Source organism: Vespa mandarinia, chromosome 1 (assembly GCF_050613455.1).
Source record: "Vespa mandarinia isolate Hongniang chromosome 1, ASM5061345v1, whole genome shotgun sequence".
Lineage (NCBI taxonomy): Eukaryota > Metazoa > Arthropoda > Insecta > Hymenoptera > Vespidae > Vespa > Vespa mandarinia.
In genome coordinates, this window is record NC_140810.1 from 20,024,141 (window position 1) to 20,044,759 (window position 20,619).

Consider the following 20,619-nt stretch of genomic DNA (forward strand, 5'->3'; position numbering starts at 1 on the left):
AATGAAAATAATTTATGAAAAAAATCTTCATAGGATCACGTCACTACGGTCTTAACTTTGGTCTTTGCTTTGCTTCTTTTTGCAAAACACAAAGATATTCAGGTAATGTTTTTTCTTTCAAAAAGATTAATAAAACATCGGTCACGAAAGAGACGTGTCTTGCATGAATAATAAATGATCTATTGATTTATAAGAAAGTATAAGAAACGAAGTGAGCACAGTTATGCAACAGCAAGATTATAAAGTAACAATCTCTGTGCTTCGATACTTGGAAAGATACATAAAAGAATCACTAAGCTTATTATATCCAAGCGTTCATTTTATATCTCGTCATATATTTGAGAATTTACAGCTGAGTATGTAATATATTTACATTTCACATATATTTTTGTTTAATCGACTATATCAAATAAATCATCATATTCATTTTTAGAGAATTATTTAGTCGTACCCGATTCGACGTGTCACGTAAACATCTATAGCTTACACAGAAATCCCGTATATTGGGAAAATCCAGATATTTTTGATACTGATAGATTACCGGAAAATGTGAAAGGACGTAATCCTTATTCATAAATACCATTCAGCGTAGGATTAAGAAAGTGCAATAAAGTAAAATATGATGCATGAAGAAATGATAAAAATATTAAAATCACCTGTATTAGTTTTCTTTTCGTAGGTCAAAGATTCGCAATATTTGAGATCAAACTAATTATTGCTTACATACTACACAACTTTTACTTGGAACCCCAGTTGACGAAATAAATGACATTAAAATGGTAGCAGATATTATTTTGCATTTGTCTAAACCACTTTGTGTCAAATTTACACCGACAAAATCATAGGAAATGAATTTTACTTTCTACCTTTCGTCTTCTTCAAAATGAAATAAATCAGAATTACAACAGAACCTGTATTTCGCATAATTTCTTTACATCGACAGACCACCTCTCGTACAAAGCTTTCATTCGTCAAAACGCTACATCGATTGGCAGATTTATTTTATACTTTGTCGATAAGTATAAGGCTAATATATTAAGTTATATCAGCGCGTGAAACGGTGTTTGTGTTTTCATAAAAAAAGAAAAACAAAAAAAAAATAATAATAATAATCATCATCATCAACGCTCTTAAAATTCGCTTACTCTGCCTATTTTCCAGCCATGGCGCATTAGAAACTTGCAGAAGACAACGAATTCGATACGTTCGAATATCGCTGTGCATTTTATTTTATTATTATTCGAATGATCATCCCGTCGGATAAAATCAAGCCGTAAACATTTCAATATAAAATTTCCAATCGAAATGTAATTTTGCCGACGTGACGAACATTTTCTTTTTTCTTCTTTTCTTCTTTACATAGATTCAATTGAATCACGCAAAGAACGTTTAACATTGCTCGCAAATAAATATTTTATCGTTTACGGCCGTATCAAAAATAGAGAGCAAACGAAAGGCAACGCGTTGCAACGATAGCGAGCGTTGTCTCGATCAAGAGTTACGAGATGTGAACTATACGTGTAAAACGCGAAAATATCATAGGAACAATATTTGGATACGACGCATAGTCACGCCATTTTCGTTCTTTCTTCTTTTTCTCCCTTATATTCTTTTTCTTTCTTTCATTTCTTTCCTCCTTGCCTTTTTCTTATTTTATTTTTATTTTTATTTTTTATTTTTTTTTTCCTTCTTTCATTCACATGACGCATCTTTGGTGACGCTGCAATTTGGCATTCTTGTACGTAAAAGGTACTCTCATCGACACTTTTTGCTCAACTTACTCATTTTACCTTCGAGACGTCTCGAAGAGAGATAGAGATAGAGAGATAAAGAGATAGAGATAGAGAGAGAGAGAGAGAGAGAGAGAAAAAAAAAAAGAGAGAAAGACAGAGAAAGAGAGAGGAGAAACGCATATTAACACACCCGATATGTTTGTATATAGAAAAGGATCATTCGACGTTTTACTTTTCGCATCAATATTTTTAGGTACGTACAATTGACTTTACTAGAATTGTGATATAACAGCCTTATACTTCGCTAATCACTTCGCTAATAAAGCTAAACATTTCGAGAAAAAAATACGAGTAGAAACCTAAAGTTCCTAAACTTATTACGAGCGGTACAAACATTTGTATATAAATATGTGTTATGTGTATCTATATATTATTATTATTTTTAATTATTAATATTATTATTATATTATTATTAATATTATTATTATTATTATTATTATTATTATTAATATTATTATTATTAATATTATTATTATTATTATTATTATTATTATATCATCAAAGTACGAAACGCGTTCTATCTTTTATCATAGTTTTTTCAAAACGAACGCCGAGTGTCTTGTCATCCATATTAAGGCACGCGAAACTTTGCAATAAACGCGTTTAAAGGAACTATAGCAATTTCGAAATCAAAAAGAGGAATGACAATTTCTATTTCGTCTATTCAAATTTCTTTGTATTTCTTTTCCTTTTTCTTCTTTTCTTTTCTTTTCTTTTCTTTAGCGAATATAAAATTGATAGGTCGTTTAATTAACGATGACTATAAATCTCCTATAAACAGAATTGATAACAAGACGGTTGTTACAACACAACCAACATAAAGTTAATAATAATCGATTTACAGCTTCGAAAACCAGCCCGATAGTTCAATCATGCGAGTCTATTTTATCATTAAAATCATATATATATATATATGATCATAATTATTTTAATCATATTTATTCGCACGTTTTTGACTTTTCTCAAAATACAATTACTATTCGTTAATGTCGAAGATGGTTGTTGTTACCGTCTTGCGTGGTATCGAAGGAAAAGATTGATGAGAACGTAAAGAAAAAGGAGATTGAGGAGATCACATTATCGTCCTATGAGGAAAACGATTTATCGTCGGTCGAGATTATTAGCGAACTGGTTTCAAAGAAACGTAAATACGCGTTGGAAAATTTATTACACATGTTGAAAAAAAAAAAAAAAAAAAAAAAATAAAAAAAAGAAAAAAAGAAATAGTCGCCTTGATGACCAAGCCACCGTGAGAAGGTAAAAATAAAAAAGAAAAGAAAACGAAGTATTCTTAGTAGTCTACGAATCTGACATCCTTCTATGCTACATCACAATCAATATAGTAAAATATGTTACACATTGGAGATAGAGATAGAGATAACGAGAGATAGATAGAGAAAGAGAGAGAAAGAGAACAAACAAAAAAGAATACAATTACGCGTGCCATTTCTCCACTACACAAATATTCCACGGTACATATGTATATACATACATATACGTATTAAAATATTTGACACAAGAAACAAATAAATATATTGAATTATATTAGGATAGACATTTTTATCGTAATAAATCGTATATTATAATAAAAGTATGATACTTTGGCGTTTTCGTTCGAGCTAAAAAAGAAAAACGAAGTAATAAAAAGGGGAGACGCTATGCCATGCACTTGCAATCGAGAATTGTTTGGAAGAGAGGAAGAGTACAACGTAGAAGGCATAAGAGAAGGAGGAAAAAAAGAAGAAAAAGATTTATCAAAGTCTTTTTGCGGGGACCTTTTGAATCAACCTGCAAGGTTCAGTCGAATAAGAATAAGAATAAAAATAAGAATATGAAACGCGTAAGATCTAAAAGAGCGACTGGCGACAAATCGTTTTGTGCCTCGTTCCTGTCCGACTGTTCAGTCTTATAGAAAAAGAGAGAGAGAGAGAGAGAGAGAGAGAGAGAGAGAGAGAGAAAAAGAGATGGAGAGAAAAGACAAATAAAATTTATCCTAATCGACAGACGATGAGAAGGATAATAAAAATAGGACTTCGCGTATACGAAGAAGTCCTGTTAGAGAGAAAGTATCGACATTAAATTTAAAGGAAAGATAAAAGAATGCACTTAGATTATCGCTCTTTAAAATAGACAAGAGTAAAGATAGAACGGGTTGCGTCGATTGGCGCTTCTCAAAGAAGTGGCCTAAGAGCTTAATCAACAAATTCGCAGCGTGTAGAGTAGGGAAGTTACTTTGGTAATGACTAGGTCATACGCTATCGCCGCGTTACGATAGTTCGAGCGTGCGTGCGTGCGTGCGTGCATGCGGGTAGGCAGGCAGGCAGGCAGGCAGATAGGCGGGTGGGCGGGCGGGCGGTCGTGAGTGCTTTCGTTCGTTCTACAAAAACACATTAGAAATATAATTCATTAGCGAAACTAATCGTCGTTATGGCTGTATATTTATACTGTTGCATTGTATGTTCCACGTAATAAAAAAAGTGGAACCTAATGGAACCGAATACGGCACGAAGAAGATACGAGTTTGGTTGCTCGTTGTTATCGAATCAAATGAGAGAGAGAGAGAGAGAGACAGAGAGAGACAGAGAGAGAGAGAGAGAGAGAGAAAACAAATAGAAGGAAGAAAGGGAGAGACGTAGAGAAAATTGACTAGGTCAAAGAGGAAAGGCAAATAGAATATAGATTCCTCTTTCTCTCTCTCTTTCTCTCTCTCTCTCTCTTTTCTCCTTTGTTTTTTTTCTCGTATTTTATCGTATCCAATTAGAATTGAATACGATAATTAGCTGGTCGTGGTATCGATCTCGCTTTGATCGGCGACAAGGACGAGATAGAAGTCTCGCTGCTGGCGGTGCCACCAGAATCTCGTCCTCCGCTCTTACTACTGACGGTACTTCCCGTACTCTGTCCACGCGAGCCCGTTTGCTTTCTTAAAGCACCTTTGCTACTAGCAGAGGCATCGCCATCGCTCAAACGACCGTACTCTCCAATTCGACGAGAGGGTGGCGGTATCAAGGAACGATTTTGTCCGTCCCTATGCTTAACGTCGTTCCCGGTCGTTAATTTCTTCCTATCGGAGTCACCTTGAAGTCGCTCGTATTCATGACCCGACGTCGACGACGGTTTCTTCAATGAGCTGTTCTGAGCGTAACTATCCGTACCTGGTGACTTCTTTCTACGCTGTGACTTCGCGTCGAACCTCCCATATTCCAAGGTGCAATTTCCAGAATCTCGGCCCTTACCGATCGACGAATCTAAAACCGGACCAGGATCTGACTTCTTACGCGTCTCCGTGTCGCTCAGACGACAATAACGCGAATTTGTAGACTTGAGACTTCTCGGTGGTCGTGGTAGCGAACTCGGTGGAAGACTACCAGCACGACGAGGCTCACCTTCTTGCATTCTCTGTCTCTGCGAGCTTCTACCTTGTTTCTCCAACAGCAACATCTCCTCCGGCTTGCCATCCGACAATCTCGAAACCGTACCCTTCAGTCTTGTGCTCGCCGTTGCGAATTCCATTATACCGGTGGATGCCTCGCCTCCAGAGTCGTCCAACAAACGACTCTTGCTCGAAGCGGTACTCGAGCTACCTGTACTGTCTACACCCGCCAGTAATGGCTTGGGTATTTTTCCTTTTCGCGACGCAGTGCCTGGATTAGAGAATCCTGGAAAACAGCAAAGTGCCCGCTGAAACAAGAGAGAAGAACGCCTGCGTTGGAGAGGAATACCGGGACCTGGAACGGAGTTAGTGCTCGCCACAACAGCGCATGCACACTCAAGGATGGTACTGGATCGGTCTTGATTTTGGTTTTGGAATTAGTGGGATTTTCTGTCAAGGAGAAACTCGAGATTAATTATCGCGTGCCAATTCACAATCTCTTCTATAATCTATGTTTAATTTGGTTTCACGTTTGATTAGTATTACGAGATGCCAATCAAAACTAGTATATAGTTAGGATTTTTTGTCGTTCATAAATTTCATTGTAAAATGTTTTACGTTAGATCACACATTATGTTATGCAAATGATGACAATCGAAAAACTCTGATTGGAAATAGTAAACACATTTTTTTTATATGTTCCATTTTATTTCAATTTGATCGAAGATATTACAGAAAATTGATAAATGGCGAATCAAAAAGATATCAGAAATGTTTCACGTTAATTGTGTTAACTATTTCCACTTTATCCAAAATACTACCTCAAACATAACACGAACACAAAAATACCTTGACGTTGATCTGTAAAACTTTCATTATCTGCAACGGCTATTAGAGAAGTAGAGCTAAAGAAATTAAAATGTAATTTTCCGCAAAATTGAATCGACCTCAATATTGCGTGTATATGAAAACTCACGAATATGTACGAGGAAGAAAGTTTTACCATAGAACACTGGTACTTTTAACTTTCATATTTCTTGGTTATAATTATTATTTTTGTCTTTTTATTTTTTTCTTTTTTTTTTTTTTTCTTTTTTTTTTTTTTTATAATTCATTCCCTCAATGAATATACTACTTGCCGTTTCGTCGTCTTGAAATTTCTTTTCTTTATCTTTTTTTCTTTTTTTCCGAGAATGCGACTACGTGAAGAAGTATCTGCCTACCTTGCTGAGTAATTGTGAATCTAATTCCTTTAACTGATCGTCAAGGCTCTTATTCGTTTGCTCGAAACTTCCTTGTTTTCGATATTTGTAACTGTCCGTGACTCCGTAAGATCCAGTACTGCCATAACCGCTTCCAGTGCCTAAGACACTGCTTACTATAAACAAAATTAATGAAGATATGTAACTGCAATTTAATATACCATGACGCGTTTAAAGGAAGCTATTTGAAATGCTAAAGAAGCTGATCATTATAATGTTTTTTCTTTTCTTTTTCTTTTTTAATTATTTTTTTACCAAGTTCTGGTGTGCTTGTCAGTGCAGTATGATGATCTGCCGACGTACTTGAATGAGATGAATGTGCAGCAGGATAACTGCCGACTCCACTACTACTACTATTATCTTTGTCGTATGTGTGCTTTTGTAGAACTCTTATCATAGCATCCCTCTCGGCTAGCTTCGATTCCAAATCTTTCATTCTGTTTTATATCCAATATTATCATGATATATAATATAACAATATTAATATATCTTATTAAAATTGTGATATTTTTAAATTTACCTCGACTCAAGATCAGTTAATTTCTTTTGTGCAGCATGCACTTCATCCATATGTCGTATTTTTTCGGAACGAGCTTCCGCGATTAATTTTTCTGCATCTTGACTTGTTTTTTCTAAAGCGGCAATTTTGGCATCTCTAAATAAAAAACGAAAACAAAAAAAATATATATATATATATATATATTTAATGGTAGATCTTTGAAATATTTATTTTTGTGACAGTTTAAAAATACGCGAACGTACTTTGGAAGACTAGCTGCATCTATAGCAGCTTGCCTTAATGCACTTTCTTCGAGATAACGTTGTTCCCATTTAGTAACGTCCCCTTCGAGGGACATGATTTTTTCGTCTCGTTCGCGTAATCGTCGTTTCAAATCCGCGATAGTTTCACCATTCGAAGATTGTTCGCTACTATTACCACCTCCACCACCTCCCTCTCTTAATTCTTTTTCAAGTTGACCTCTCAATTGTCTTTCGGTTTCTTCTCGTCTATCGCTGGACGCTTGAAGAGATGATAAAGCTCGTTGAAGTTGACCGACTCTTTCTACGTACACTTGTTTTCTTCGACACTACAAAACGATAACATTTCTAAACGTTAATATATTTGAATCGCTATATAATATATTTATATCTCACTAATAATATATTTGATATTACAACTTTCGAAGATAAAAATTTATACCTCTTCTTCTAGGCGTACTACGTTCCCTTGTGCATTGGTAAGAGCAGTGTCCAAAATATCGATATGTGTGCGTTGCTCTTGTAGCGTTGCTCTTTGTGCAGCTAATTCTATTTCTTGTCTTTCCTTTGCGGCAGCTAACTCTTTATCTATAAATAAGAGAGAAAAAAAGAAAAAAAAAAATATGTATATATATATATATAAGCTCGCATATAATAATAATAATAATAATTGAATCGAATCTTTAGAAATAAAGAAAAATCGGCGTACTTTGTGAGATTAACTGTCCAATAAGCAATTCACGTTGCGTCAATTCTTTTTTCATTGACTCTACGATCGGAGGACTATCTGTTCGAGAAGATAACAAATCGATTTGATCCCTTAATGCACGATTTAATTCTGTCAATCGTCTACAGTCATTTTGTAACCTCAACCTAGCTGCACGCTCGAGTTTTTCTCTTCGCTCGCAAGAAGCAGCTAATTCCTCGTGTGCACGGTGAACCTTTGATATTTCTTGCTCCAACTTTTGAGACTTTGCAACTTTGTTATAACAACGTTCTAATTCTAACTTTAAGGCACTATTTTCTTGGATCACTATCTGAATCATTTCAGATGGTGGCCAGATTTCACCCATCGCTGTTCCTATTTCTTCCCGACCTTTGGTTTGAGGTCTAATAAAAGACAAATAAATTAGAATATATGAATTGAAAAATTAATAAAACTTTTTGTATTATAATAACCTTGGAGAAGTAGCTCGTGGATCGTAAGAATCAATATCTCCTTTACCAATTCTAGATAAGTCAGGTTGTGATCTTGATAACGTTAATTTTTCATTAGGACCAAGAAATCTAAGTTTATTTTTTAAAGGCAGAAGAGTGGAAGCATAAGATTGTGGAGATCTGTCTTCAAATTCACTGTCATTCTGCTTCCCTCTGTCGCTTTCTCTCATTCTTACTTCTATACTCCCTCCATTATTTACTAGTTTACTATAAGAAGGCACTTTTACTTCCTTGGCGAGATGCTTTAATACCTGCTTGCAATAATGAATTATTAGTTATGATTTAGTTCGATAATATTCAGAAAATATGAATTCCTTTTATCGACATAATTATTATATATTAGAATCAACCTGTGATTGACTAAGGTAATCGTCAGGTATGTCTGTAATTTCTTGACAACCTCCACCACCGGATTGTTCGTAAAGATGATCTTCGTGAGGGATGTTCGATATCGATTGCATTGTAGGGCTGTTTGAATGTCCTTTACCACCACCATCGCAATACACATAACCCATATCTCCATGTTCTCTTACTATGCCCGATAATCTAATAAGGATAATAATAATAAATGAGATAATCCAAAATGAATTAATAAATATTCAAATTCTTTGTAAATATTTTTTATAAATTTAATACTCTTATAATATTATTTAAATTATTTACCTTCCTGACGGCGTCCATGAATTGTCATCATTTGCATTATGAATAATAAGGGTATTGTATGAACTTGTGGAAACATCCAAGCTGCTTCTGTTAGAACCTACGCTTGTACGATTACTTAAATTATCTTTCAAACTGTTCCTGTTCGATCCATTGATACTGTCTTTGAGACTATTTCGATTAGAACCATTTAAACTTTCCTTTAAACTGTTCCTGTTCGAGCCATTCAAACTGTCCTTCAAACTATTTCTATTGAGCAGATTACCCTGTGTTTTAACAAAAGAATTTCTTATGTAACACAACATTGATTGTATAGTAGTAGGTTGGAATAGCGTGCAATCAAGTAAATGTATTATTTCACTGTAATATCCATACCCAATAACAAGTTAATTATTTCTTTATGCGAAACTTAAAAATTAATCCTATATTAATACTACTTCACATAACACTTGTTCCAACGTATTACCCTTTTGACAATTTTTTTTTTTTTATATAAAATATATTTATATAAAAAGTATCATATTTACTTGAATATTGGGTATATTTTCTTTATGGCTGGAAGATCTAGATGGACTTTGTTGCTGATTTTCTTGACCTTGTGGTTCTTGACGAGCTGTATGACGGATGACATATCGTTCTTCGTTACTTAAATTTTCATTTGAAGTTGAAACATCTGTATCACTACCACTAAGGCTTTGAGGTAAACCACCTAACGTAATATATTATCGATGAAGGATTAAAAAGATCAAATCTTACAATTTATAATAAGAGTATATCAAAAATTGTACCTTGCATTGACAATTGCTTTCTTTGTATATTATTATTTGAAAACGGAAGAAACCTGCCACTTTGTTGAATCGAGCTCATGATCGCTGTTATTTCATTTAGATTTCTTAGGTTTCATCTAAAAATAAATGTGAAATTCATTTCAAATCTCAATAAAATTAATCAAAATTATGACAATAACCTTGTCTCATAGAATTACACGCATTTTCTATTTTTAACAGATTTTTCCTACAATAGATATTTAAACAATATAAAAACAACTGACGCTTTGTTCTTTGATAAATATTATCACACGTTACAAATATATATATATATATATATACATATGTATATATATATATATATATATAATCTCGATAACGACGAATAAATAAATATTGTTTAAATTCGACTTATTTCATTGATCCGATCTCCTATCATAGAAAATATAAATACCAAAAATTCGTACATTGAATCATGAGAAAAGTTTAAAAAAAAAAACAAACAAATTCGTTTCAACGTATCGTCGTTGTGTCGAGCGTAATCACTGAATAATATATATAAATTGCATTCGACAGACTAATACTATCTCGCAAAACGTTTACTATGGAATTTCATTGCTTTCTTAAAACACGTACTACTTTTATATCTCCTTTTCTAAATTTCTATTCACGAAACACAGCGAAACCTTTCGAACACACTATTATCTTCTTATAGAAAATGGATAAATGCATACGAACGAGGGGATATTAAAAACTACGTTTCCAGATTATACGTGATTACGTGCTAGCATGTCGCGGACACGTAAAAAAACACGGAGCCGCCGTGGAATGCAGTCCTATTCGTACGATTCATATTTGACATTACTGCTCGGCGAACGAAAAGGCGCGAGAGGGAGGGTAGCAGAGAGTGAGAGAGAGAGAGAAAGAGAGAGAAGAGTGGGAAAGGGGTAGAAGGAGAAAGAGGAAGACACATTCTTACGAGGAACGCATAACTAGAAGAGAGACGGAAGAAGGATCGTAACAGTAGCAAAGCAGAGCATTCTGACAGAGGAGGTGTCAACATTTTGGAATGCTGATAATTCAGAGATATCGAATTTTATTCAATATTACGAAACGCGTTCGTAGCTCTTTAAGAAAAACTTCATTCGAGGTCTCTATCAGGTTTAATATCCCCTCGTAAAAGAATTCCTCCCCCCCACCCCTCCTCTCTCCTCCCCGCGCCGCCCCGGGGATCGCGAATCTTATCATTTGTCCGTGTAGTATTTTTACAGCTTTTCGGAACTGGTACTACTACAGCTGCATAAATAAACAAAAGAAGCATCCTCGTAGCAAGGCTCTGGTAAGGTTCGGTATGTCGAGGAGGATGGAGAACGATCGGTCGGATTCAAAGAATTATCATTCGATTACTCACACGACATGAAAATGCGACAACGGAACCGAATATATCGCGATTTATTTCAATGAATTGGTACACTTCACTCCGCGCACGAGAAATAAAAATTTGTGTTTGCCGCATTCCTCGCTAGAGGGCAACGCTTTCGAAAGGGGACACACTACACCAAGGTAATCATTCCTTTCGTTACGTTACCGCGCCATTTTTCATATAGCCATTTTGTTCGTTCCCATGGAAATGTAAATATATTTTTTCCCAGGATATTTAACAATAAAGATTTTGACATATAGTATAAAGAAATAAATGAGATATAAATACGTTTCGATTTTCTTATATTACAAATAAGGAATGTTCAAACATCGACCCTGATTGGAGAATTTCATTTGCCAATCGCATCGTATCTCTTAAACGGACCAATCACGATTAGCCAGGGTGTACAACTACGTTCGCGTTTACTAGTCATTCTTAGAATAATAACGTCCATGTCTGGTGGTACGCCCATGAAGTTGAAGAAACGAAATGTTCGTTGGTCAGTAATCGCCATTTTCTTAGTCTTATGTACAAATTTTTCTCTTAAAATTATACGAGAACATTAAGACGTCAACAACGCGCAACAACGACGAAGACGGAACAACGTGTAAGCGACACGGCGGAGTTTTTCAACGAGCGCGATGAATCAATCACGAAATTTCACGTCGTTGTTGAATCCGAGTTATTTGCAGAATGCGCAGCAAAACGCTGCAACTGCTAACGCGGCTGCTGCAGCAGCAGCCGCAGCTGCTGCGGTGAGTGCAGCGATCGCAAACGGAACACCTCTCAACGCGAATAACAATTCTACGACGCAAAGCAGAAAGCGCGAAGCTGAGAGTGCGTAAAAAAATCATCGTTCCCATTCTTTATAAGAATATACATCATTATTTTTCAATATACATTGTCTGATGAATTTTTAACATTGACTCTTTATAGATATTATTCTAATGCAATCCTGATTCTTATAAATTCTTTGTGCATTCATTTGTATATTGTACATTGTGTACAATCGCTCGTTTCTTCTATTTTGATCCTTGTAGCGTCTCTTTCGCAAAGGTAAACACGTTTTAAATTTGAGAATGATTAATGATTATTTTAGGCGATGTTAAGCAGGAGAAAGAAACGAAAGAGGAACGTAGGAAGAGGAGGAAAACTAGATGGAGTGGTAGTGAACATGACAAAACCTTTATACCCGGGATGCCCACAGTTCTACCCACTAATCTGACCCCAGAACAGGAGAAAGCTTATCTCTGTAAGTAATCTTTATTTACACTTATTATTTTTCATATCATTTAGTCTTATCATATACCGTTATATGGACAGAGAATATTTTTTAAGTCAGACTTTTGTATATAAGTTTCCAATATTTATTTTTTAAATTATATCATTATAAATTATATATAATTATGTAAGTATAAATATGTGTGTCACTAAGTATTTGTAGATACAAGAGGTAAGGCTAACTTCTTTTTTTTTTTTAAGAAGCAAGTAGATCATGGATTTCGATAATAAGGATTGCCAATTATCACAAGTAGTTAGAATTATAGAGCAATTACTGGAATTTTTTACTTTGTTTTTTTATAGTTGACTCGATTCTTAAAATTGCAAAGTTACTTAAAATTCCTAAATTACTCGTTTATCAATCAATCAATCAACGCGTAGTTTCAAAGTAGTTACATTATTTTTTGAGAATTTTAAGACATCTTTTAACCTTCTTTCTAAGGCACAAACCTTGGTATCAAAATCTTCTAAGAAAAAAAAAAAAAAAAAAAAAAAAAAAAAAAAAAAAAAAAAAAAAAATGTCTTTCAGCTTTGGATATATTCCAAGCTTAATATAGGAATTTTATTCTCTGAAGGTTTATGTGTTGTTTTATATTTTAAAATCATGCTTAAATTATAAAACGTATATGGTTGTAGCAAATTGGCAATATCTAACTGTTGGGGTTTCTGCCCCCTCTAACCCGTTGGTTTACAGTTCAGCTGCAAATTGAGGAAATCAGCAGGAAGCTACGTACTGGAGACCTTGGAATACCGCTTAATCCTGAGGAAAGGTTTGAACGAAACTTACATACCAAAAATGACCGTTACATATCTACAATACCTATCTACTGACCATACTGCAGCCCATAATACAGGGGTCTTAAAATATCTAAATGGCTACAATTCAATTAATATGGGATACTGATGTCCATTTGAAAAGAATGGACTAGTAAATAGCCATCACGCAGCACAGAAGATGAATTTTGATAACATTGGTTTGCCCTAATCAATTTCTTTTATTAATTCATTTTTTACTAAGCACTGCTACCAGATAAATTGTTGCTATCACGAGAAGTGCAAGTTAAAATTTTTACACGCATTTTCATATAAACATTAAATATTCAATATATATATAAATATATATATTACATAGAGAGAATTAAAACATTAGTGGCAGTGCTTAATCTGCAGTGGGTATCCTAGTTCATATATTTTTTAAATAGTCATTGTCTTGCATATGTAGAATCTGAGGTAGTCTGATGTAAATGGGGTTTTTTATAAAGTTAATTGAAGAATATATTTTCCAAGTCGGCAATTGACAATTTTTATACAAAAAAGAAAAAAGAAAGAAAAAAAAAGAAACAGTTTACTTGAGATATAATGCAAATGGATGCATGGGTTGCCTTGAGCATAATTTTTTTCTCTCTCTCTCTCTCTCTCTCTCTCTTTCTCTTTCTGTTTCTCTCTCTATCTCTCAATCTCTCTCTATTTAGGCTGCCGTGACTTGCACGGCAATTTCAAACTATCAGACACTAATAATTTTAATGTGGTGATAATAATATAATAGGGAAATTTTATTATTTACCAACAACAGCAGATATTTTATTATTAATTACGATTTTATCGAGCAGATTTCAGGAAAATATTGGATTATAAAAATAACATCTGCTAACATAAGCATATCTTTGTAACTTTCATTGTTACATTACTTTCAGGTGCAACTTGAAATAAACTTAAATAATTTCTCTAATAAATTGATTTACTCCAATAGGTTTAACTTCTCTGATTTTAGCTGGAACCATTATGTTATGTCTTTGTGTTTCATTAGTATTACACATCATAGTAAAGTATTTAAGATGATGATAACTAATCTGTCAGAAATTATTTCCTAATAATCACAGGATCTATCTCTTAGCAGCTGACATCATACCGATATCTGCCGTGCACAAACGCGCAGTCTTCCAGTGGTTACCTACTATAGAATAATAAACATATAGCAATTCTACTATTAACGATAGTATATTTTTCATCTTCTGTTCTGATACTTTGGCATTGTTGGCAAACTTTATAATCTTTCAATAATGTCAACTTCCAATCTCAAGTAATCAGATTATTAAGCGATATGATTATAATAATATATTAGTAATCAATACAATGGAGTCTTTTAGTTATCTCATCTTCTCTTAATTTCACAATAAATAGCCCATTGTGTTCATAAAGTTTTTATTATCTTAAATAGTTAAACATTTTTATTTGTTATATTTATCGAAACTATTTTTACATTTTATAACTTTCTTTTAATTATTATTTTTAATTTATTATTTTCATTTTATTTAGCTTTTCGTGATTACATTAAAATTAAATATAGACTACATTTCCAACATAGTCAAAGAGTATCAGATATGTAGTAAAGAAAATTCGTTTAAAATTTATTAATAATGAAAAAATTCACTAAAATCAAAATTTATTTAGACTTCAAAGAAATTACTGCTCCATTAAAATTTATTCACTTAATCACACAATCGTAGTAGGTTCAGGTTGCTTGTATGCTAGTACCATCTTAATGAAAACTTTGTATCTTTACGGTCGTTCATTTTTTTTCAGGTCTCCATCACCAGAGCCAATATACAGTAGTGATGGTAAACGGTTAAATACAAGAGAATATCGTACAAGACGTAAATTGGAAGAAGAACGACACAATCTAATACAGAAGATTCTCAAAATAAATCCAGAATTTAAGCCACCGCCAGATTACAAGTATATAGACATATTATTATTCATTATCTAACGTTTTTTTTTTTTTTTTTTTTTAATTTGTAATATTTACTGACCACATATCGATTAAAAATGTATGTGTATGTAACGCTTAATATATTCTTAGGCCTCCGATAATACGTGTCCATGATAAAGTAATGATTCCACAAGAAGAACATCCTGACATAAACTTTGTTGGCTTGCTTATTGGACCACGTGGAAATACCTTGAAATGTAAGAATTTGTTAATTATCCGGTATATTCACTCTTCGTTTAATATATTTAACATCGTCGTTTTGTTTTTCGTATTTGTTGTAGCGATGGAAAAGGAAACTGGCGCAAAAATTATTATTCGCGGTAAAGGTTCTGTAAAAGAAGGCAAAGTAGGTAGAAAAGATGGACAACCTTTACCTGGAGAAGATGAACCATTGCATGCTTATATAACGGCAAATAATTTAGATGCCGTAAAGAAGGCTGTTGAAAGAGTAAGTTTAATATTATTATTTCATTTAGATTTTGATTGATTTCTCTTTCGTAACTTTTATAATCATTATTTTTATTTTATTATCAGATCCACGAGATTATAAGACAAGGTGTAGAAGTTCCTGAAGGTCAAAATGATTTACGACGTAATCAATTGAGAGAGTTAGCATTACTTAACGGAACATTGCGTGAAAACGATGGTCCTCGATGTACAAATTGTGGAGCATCCGATCATAAATCATGGCTTGTACGTAATGTTTATTTATAATAGAAGAACTAGAGATCATTATTATTATAATAATATGCTTACTGAAAATGTGTTCATCTTCGTTGCAGTGTCCGGACAAACCAAATGTTACCAATAATATAGTATGTTCGAGTTGTGGAGGAGCTGGACACATCGCACGAGATTGTAGATCTAAACGTCCTGGCCAAGGTGGTCCTGCAGCTGCAGGAATGGGAGGAATGGGACCTGGTGGAGATAAGGCAAAGATAGACGAAGAATATATGTCTCTTATGGCAGAATTGGGTGAGGGCCCACCACCGGATAGATCAAAGTCTGGTCAAACTAGACAACCCGCACCAAATCCAAGTTATCCTGGACTTTTCGATAGGTATACAGGATTTGCTATAAAAATGTAACGAATGTAATATTTGTATTTCGCATTTTAAATCCTTTCATTTCGTTTCTACAATCTAGGCAACAGGCACCTCGCGCCCTGATGGCTGCTCCAGCACATCCACCACCTCAAATGATGCAAGGTGGACCTATGATGCCACCACCGGGTATGGCTCCGCCGCCGTGGAGCCAAGGCGACGTAAATAACATGAACGGTATGAACATGCAATGGCAACCACCAGTTAGTATGCCACCACCACCAGGTGTCATGCAACCACCTCCGCCACCTCCTGGATCTACCACTCAGCCAAATATCCCTCCCTTGATGCCTTGGATGGCTGGGAACAATCAGCCACCTCCACCAGGACAGATGCCACCAACGCAAATTCCACCCCCTGGAATGGGTATTCCACCGTGGCAACAAGGGCAGCAAGGACCGATGCGTCCGCCCCCTCCAGGAACGGCACCACCTCCAGGATTTCCAGGATGGCAACCTCAACAAATGGGTGGTTGGCCTCCGGCAGCTCCCGTTCCACCTCCACCACAGCAACAACAAACTCCTGCTCCGCCAGGAATCGATTTGAATACGTTACCTACCTTATTGGCTCAACCACCACCACCTCCGCCGCCCACTAGTTAGTGTGAAAAATAATTTTACCGCACGATTAAATGTTTTTAATCCCTGTAGTAAGATAAATTATACGATTTTGTTACATTGAGAGACTTGATCATCGAATTATAGGAATAGTTAATACATTTGATGTATCGGTTTAAATAATTATAATAGAAAGTTATGCCCTGTGCAACTTTGTTCTTTCCAAATAACATTGCGCATAACAAAGACCCAAGTTCTTAATATAACTGTACAATGTATTGTATGGAATACGAACAGTATGTTAATTTGTGCGAGGATATTAATTACTCCCATTGCTATAATATAGGTATTTAGATTTGTTTATCATATGTTTATAAAATCAAACAATACAATTAATCTTTCTTACAAAAAAAAAAAAAGAAAAAAAGAAAAAAAAAAAAGAAAAAAAAACGGAAAAAGAAACCAATTGTCATATGTTGTGCATTTTTATAATGCAGAATGTCCCTGTTAATTTCACGATAAAAATATTGCTGACATTGCACATATATGTTTGTTATTTGGTACAATGTCATCATTATATAGTGCTATTCACCTGATAACTCAGGTTTTTTGCACTGCACATTAATATTAAGCTTAATACGAAGAATAGTAGTAAAGTACTATTCTTATTAGTACAAACTTGTCCAGAATGTATTGTTTGTGCATATAATGTTACGAAATTCCACTAATAAACTCGTACGAAGTATCAACAAACAAAAGGAAAATAATAATCCTGCAATATTGAGTTTATGAAAGAGAAAAGAAATAAAAAGTATATCTGAGCATTATATATGAGGAAAAAAATATCTAAATTTATATATATGCACAAACATAAAGAAGTAGTGAACACGGATGATGTATGTTTCAAATACAGTAGGATAACATTAGTATATACAAGTTATTGTAGTTATATGATAAAAAATATAGTCAGTTTTAATACCACGCAAAGTATCAGTTAAGGTAAATGGACATATTTATAAATTAATAGTATTGCTTTTTCTAACAAACAATTTTAGTTTTCATGTCGATGTTTGTTCTATTTATATATAATAGCAAAATTAAATTTAAAAACAAAACTACAGATAGATTGATTGCGTGCGTAATCATAAAAAAAATTGTTCAATATAGAAAAGTATATATATATATATAAAAGTAAACGTCTAAATTTTTGCTTTATATAATATACGTTAGATATTTGTATGTCCATTACTGAAGAAATTATAAATATTATTTTGACTAATCACTGATATTGTTTCGAAGATTATAGTATTAAGCTATTATTACGAGTTTATTCCATTAGTTTTGTTATTGGATTTGCTATTGGATTGGTAATGATGTGAATAAAATAATTAAAATCATATTCATAATCTTAATAAATATTAATGTTAGTAGTATTACGTATTAAGTAAAAAATGTAAAAATATTTACGGGGACAATGCTAGTTTGCTTAATGTGTAATCTGTACACAATAAAGGTATACATTAAAAATAGTAATAAATATTATTACTATTTACTATATATATATACTATATAAATATTATTACTACTTGAATACATGTGTAAATACATGTGAACTTCAACAAACAGTCGAATGTTCTACCACAGTTCATCGCGATAAATCAACGAGTCAACATCATTACTTCATACTACAACTTGTAATGATTTAAGTAAGTAATTCTGAGAGACATTACGATTGCATAATAATATAACCCTATCAAATTATGACAAATAATACACAGTGAATCATATTTTCAAATCAACGCACGTTACTACGAATACACACACGCATTAAATTGTTCAATTTTGCTAATAATCATCTTCGCATTTCTAACTTCACATGCATATTTTCTTGATCATTTTGACGCGTCCCTGAATATAACAAATGGACCTCTCTCTTTCTGTTCCCTCTCCGCCCTCTACTTCTTGCTTCTGCAGCTGCGTGAATGCGGTGAAAGGTTAATTTTTTCGAAGTCTTGTTTAGAGAAAATATCCCATTCCCTCTCAAAGAAAAGAAACAACAAAAAATGTGACATGATGTGAGAAATGCACAGAGTGCTCCAAATCGTCAAAAATGAGATCGTTCGCGGAAAATTACAAAGTTTATAAAAATTTGTTTAAATTTCGATCTACAATGTTATATGATCAAAATATCGATCTCTTTTTTATTTATTTATTTATTTATTTATTTTTATTTCTTTTTTCTTTTAATACACAGGAGCAAGAGAATTTCGTTCTGTCATATTGTTCGTTAAATAAACAGTAATGCAAATTCTCTCATTCGCGCTCCTGCATAAACATTAATGAACGATCACGTGAGACAAGGCCACATAATCACCTTGGCTCTCCGCGCCTTCCGAGACAGCACGATCGTCCTTTTCCTGTCGGCTAGAATAGCGGAATTGCCATTTTACAGTTAGCCAATCAGCAGCGGTCAACAGCCAAACCATTTTCGCGGCATAGTAAGTGGATTGATTATACATGACTGACCTTTGACTGTCAACTTATTTAACTATTTCTTCCAATATTACGATCAATTTCAAAAAAAATAATAAACAAGGTTATTGATTTATTTATCAATTCACGTTAATATTTTAATACTTCTCGATTGGAATCAATTTAAATTTATCGTAAGTTCCTTATGTGGATAAGGATACCAGGGAAAAGAAGTAGTATATAGTCGTCCAGAGCAGAGTTCAGTCTGTAGAAATCTTTAATTATCATTCTCCTTTAAAAAGAAGGAAAAAAATATTTCGCAGCCGGTAGGATTCGAACCTACGCTCCCAGAGGGAATCTGATTTCGAGTCAGACGCCTTAACCACTCGGCCACGACTGCTTGATATTTCAATAGTTTGCGGCCACAAGGGTGGAAACAACCCTCTCATAGATATAGCATTATTCATAAAAGTACTTATGAATTAAAATTCATATTTTAAGAATTTAATATATGAATATATGAATATGATAAAGGTTAAATGATTTGTTCGTTCTTTTGAATTATTTCATTACTTTTTTTCTTTTATAAACACACACACACACACATATAGTATATATCGTTAGATAGATGTTAATTAAAAAGTTTCGACGATAAATTAATGATAAATACAAATGATGTAATTTATCGTGAAATGGTTAGGAAAGTGATATAAAAGAATAAAAGAAAAAAAGAAAAAGAAAAACAAGAAAGAAAGGAAGAAAGAGAAGAAAGCAAGAGAAAGAGGAAACGTCCTCTGGAATGTATATATGTTTGTCTCGCGAAGCATGTTTATGCATTTACGTGCAAGCCGATAAAGCAGCTGCCTAGTTAGCCGTCAACTTTGCAATCAGCAATCTCTCAAGTAGTAGTCGAGTCCGTTTGCGGCTGTTCCAGATTGCGTCCTTGCCGTATAAAGTGCAACGGCATGTGCGTACGTGATGGTATAACGGGTGTTCGAAAATGCCCATTTTAGAAATTTCCTCTTCCGCGAAAGATTTTTTATATTCCACGATGATATATTTATTTGTAGAGTTCGCTCGACTAAATGATTCCTTTAGGCGAAAATGAAATATCTTCTCGTAGAAAGCTTCCTAATGTCACGAACCTATCGAGAGCGTGAAAGTAAACCGTGAAATAAAAG

At 33.8% G+C, this 20,619-nt stretch overlaps 2 protein-coding genes and 1 non-coding gene across 12 annotated transcripts; 1 reads left to right on the forward strand and 2 right to left on the reverse strand.

Annotated features, from left to right (window-relative positions):
- Positions 1-761: 761 nt before the first annotated feature.
- On the reverse strand, positions 762-11,385 carry LOC118447536 (uncharacterized). 8 transcript variants are annotated; one of them, XM_085655785.1, is made up of 14 exons: positions 10,469-10,701; positions 10,033-10,079; positions 9,854-9,969; positions 9,593-9,774; positions 9,069-9,331; positions 8,756-8,951; positions 8,367-8,659; positions 7,897-8,297; positions 7,630-7,775; positions 7,191-7,516; positions 6,949-7,083; positions 6,684-6,865; positions 6,390-6,544; positions 762-5,474 (listed from the first exon to the last, which is right to left on the reverse strand). In XM_085655785.1, the coding sequence occupies exons 3-14, from the start codon at positions 9,930-9,932 to the stop codon at positions 4,551-4,553; spliced, it is 3,282 nt and encodes a 1,093-aa protein (XP_085511911.1). In that variant the 5' UTR covers positions 9,933-9,969; positions 10,033-10,079; positions 10,469-10,701; the 3' UTR covers positions 762-4,550. The 8 variants fall into 8 exon arrangements, with proteins under 8 accessions (XP_085511911.1, XP_035735474.1, XP_085511928.1 ...); XM_035879581.2 differs by lacking the exons at positions 10,033-10,079; positions 10,469-10,701 and adding an exon at positions 11,244-11,385 and having other exon boundaries at positions 8,367-8,656; XM_085655802.1 differs by lacking the exons at positions 10,033-10,079; positions 10,469-10,701 and adding an exon at positions 11,244-11,385 and having other exon boundaries at positions 6,732-6,865.
- A 262-nt stretch (positions 11,386-11,647) lies between these two features.
- Positions 11,648-18,179, forward strand: SF1 (splicing factor 1). 3 transcript variants are annotated; one of them, XM_035879598.2, is made up of 10 exons: positions 11,699-11,862; positions 11,948-12,092; positions 12,355-12,507; positions 13,231-13,306; positions 15,120-15,272; positions 15,397-15,503; positions 15,588-15,754; positions 15,841-15,999; positions 16,089-16,366; positions 16,453-18,157. In XM_035879598.2, the coding sequence occupies exons 3-10, from the start codon at positions 12,453-12,455 to the stop codon at positions 17,009-17,011; spliced, it is 1,554 nt and encodes a 517-aa protein (XP_035735491.1). In that variant the 5' UTR covers positions 11,699-11,862; positions 11,948-12,092; positions 12,355-12,452; the 3' UTR covers positions 17,012-18,157. The 3 variants fall into 3 exon arrangements, with proteins under 3 accessions (XP_035735490.1, XP_035735489.1, XP_035735491.1); XM_035879597.2 differs by lacking the exon at positions 11,948-12,092 and having other exon boundaries at positions 11,648-11,754; positions 16,453-18,179; XM_035879596.2 differs by having other exon boundaries at positions 11,695-12,092; positions 16,453-18,177.
- Positions 18,180-19,756: 1,577 nt separating this feature from the next.
- TRNAS-CGA (transfer RNA serine (anticodon CGA)) lies at positions 19,757-19,838 on the reverse strand. The gene has a single exon. It is a non-coding gene; the product is annotated as a tRNA-Ser (tRNA).
- Positions 19,839-20,619: the final 781 nt, after the last annotated feature.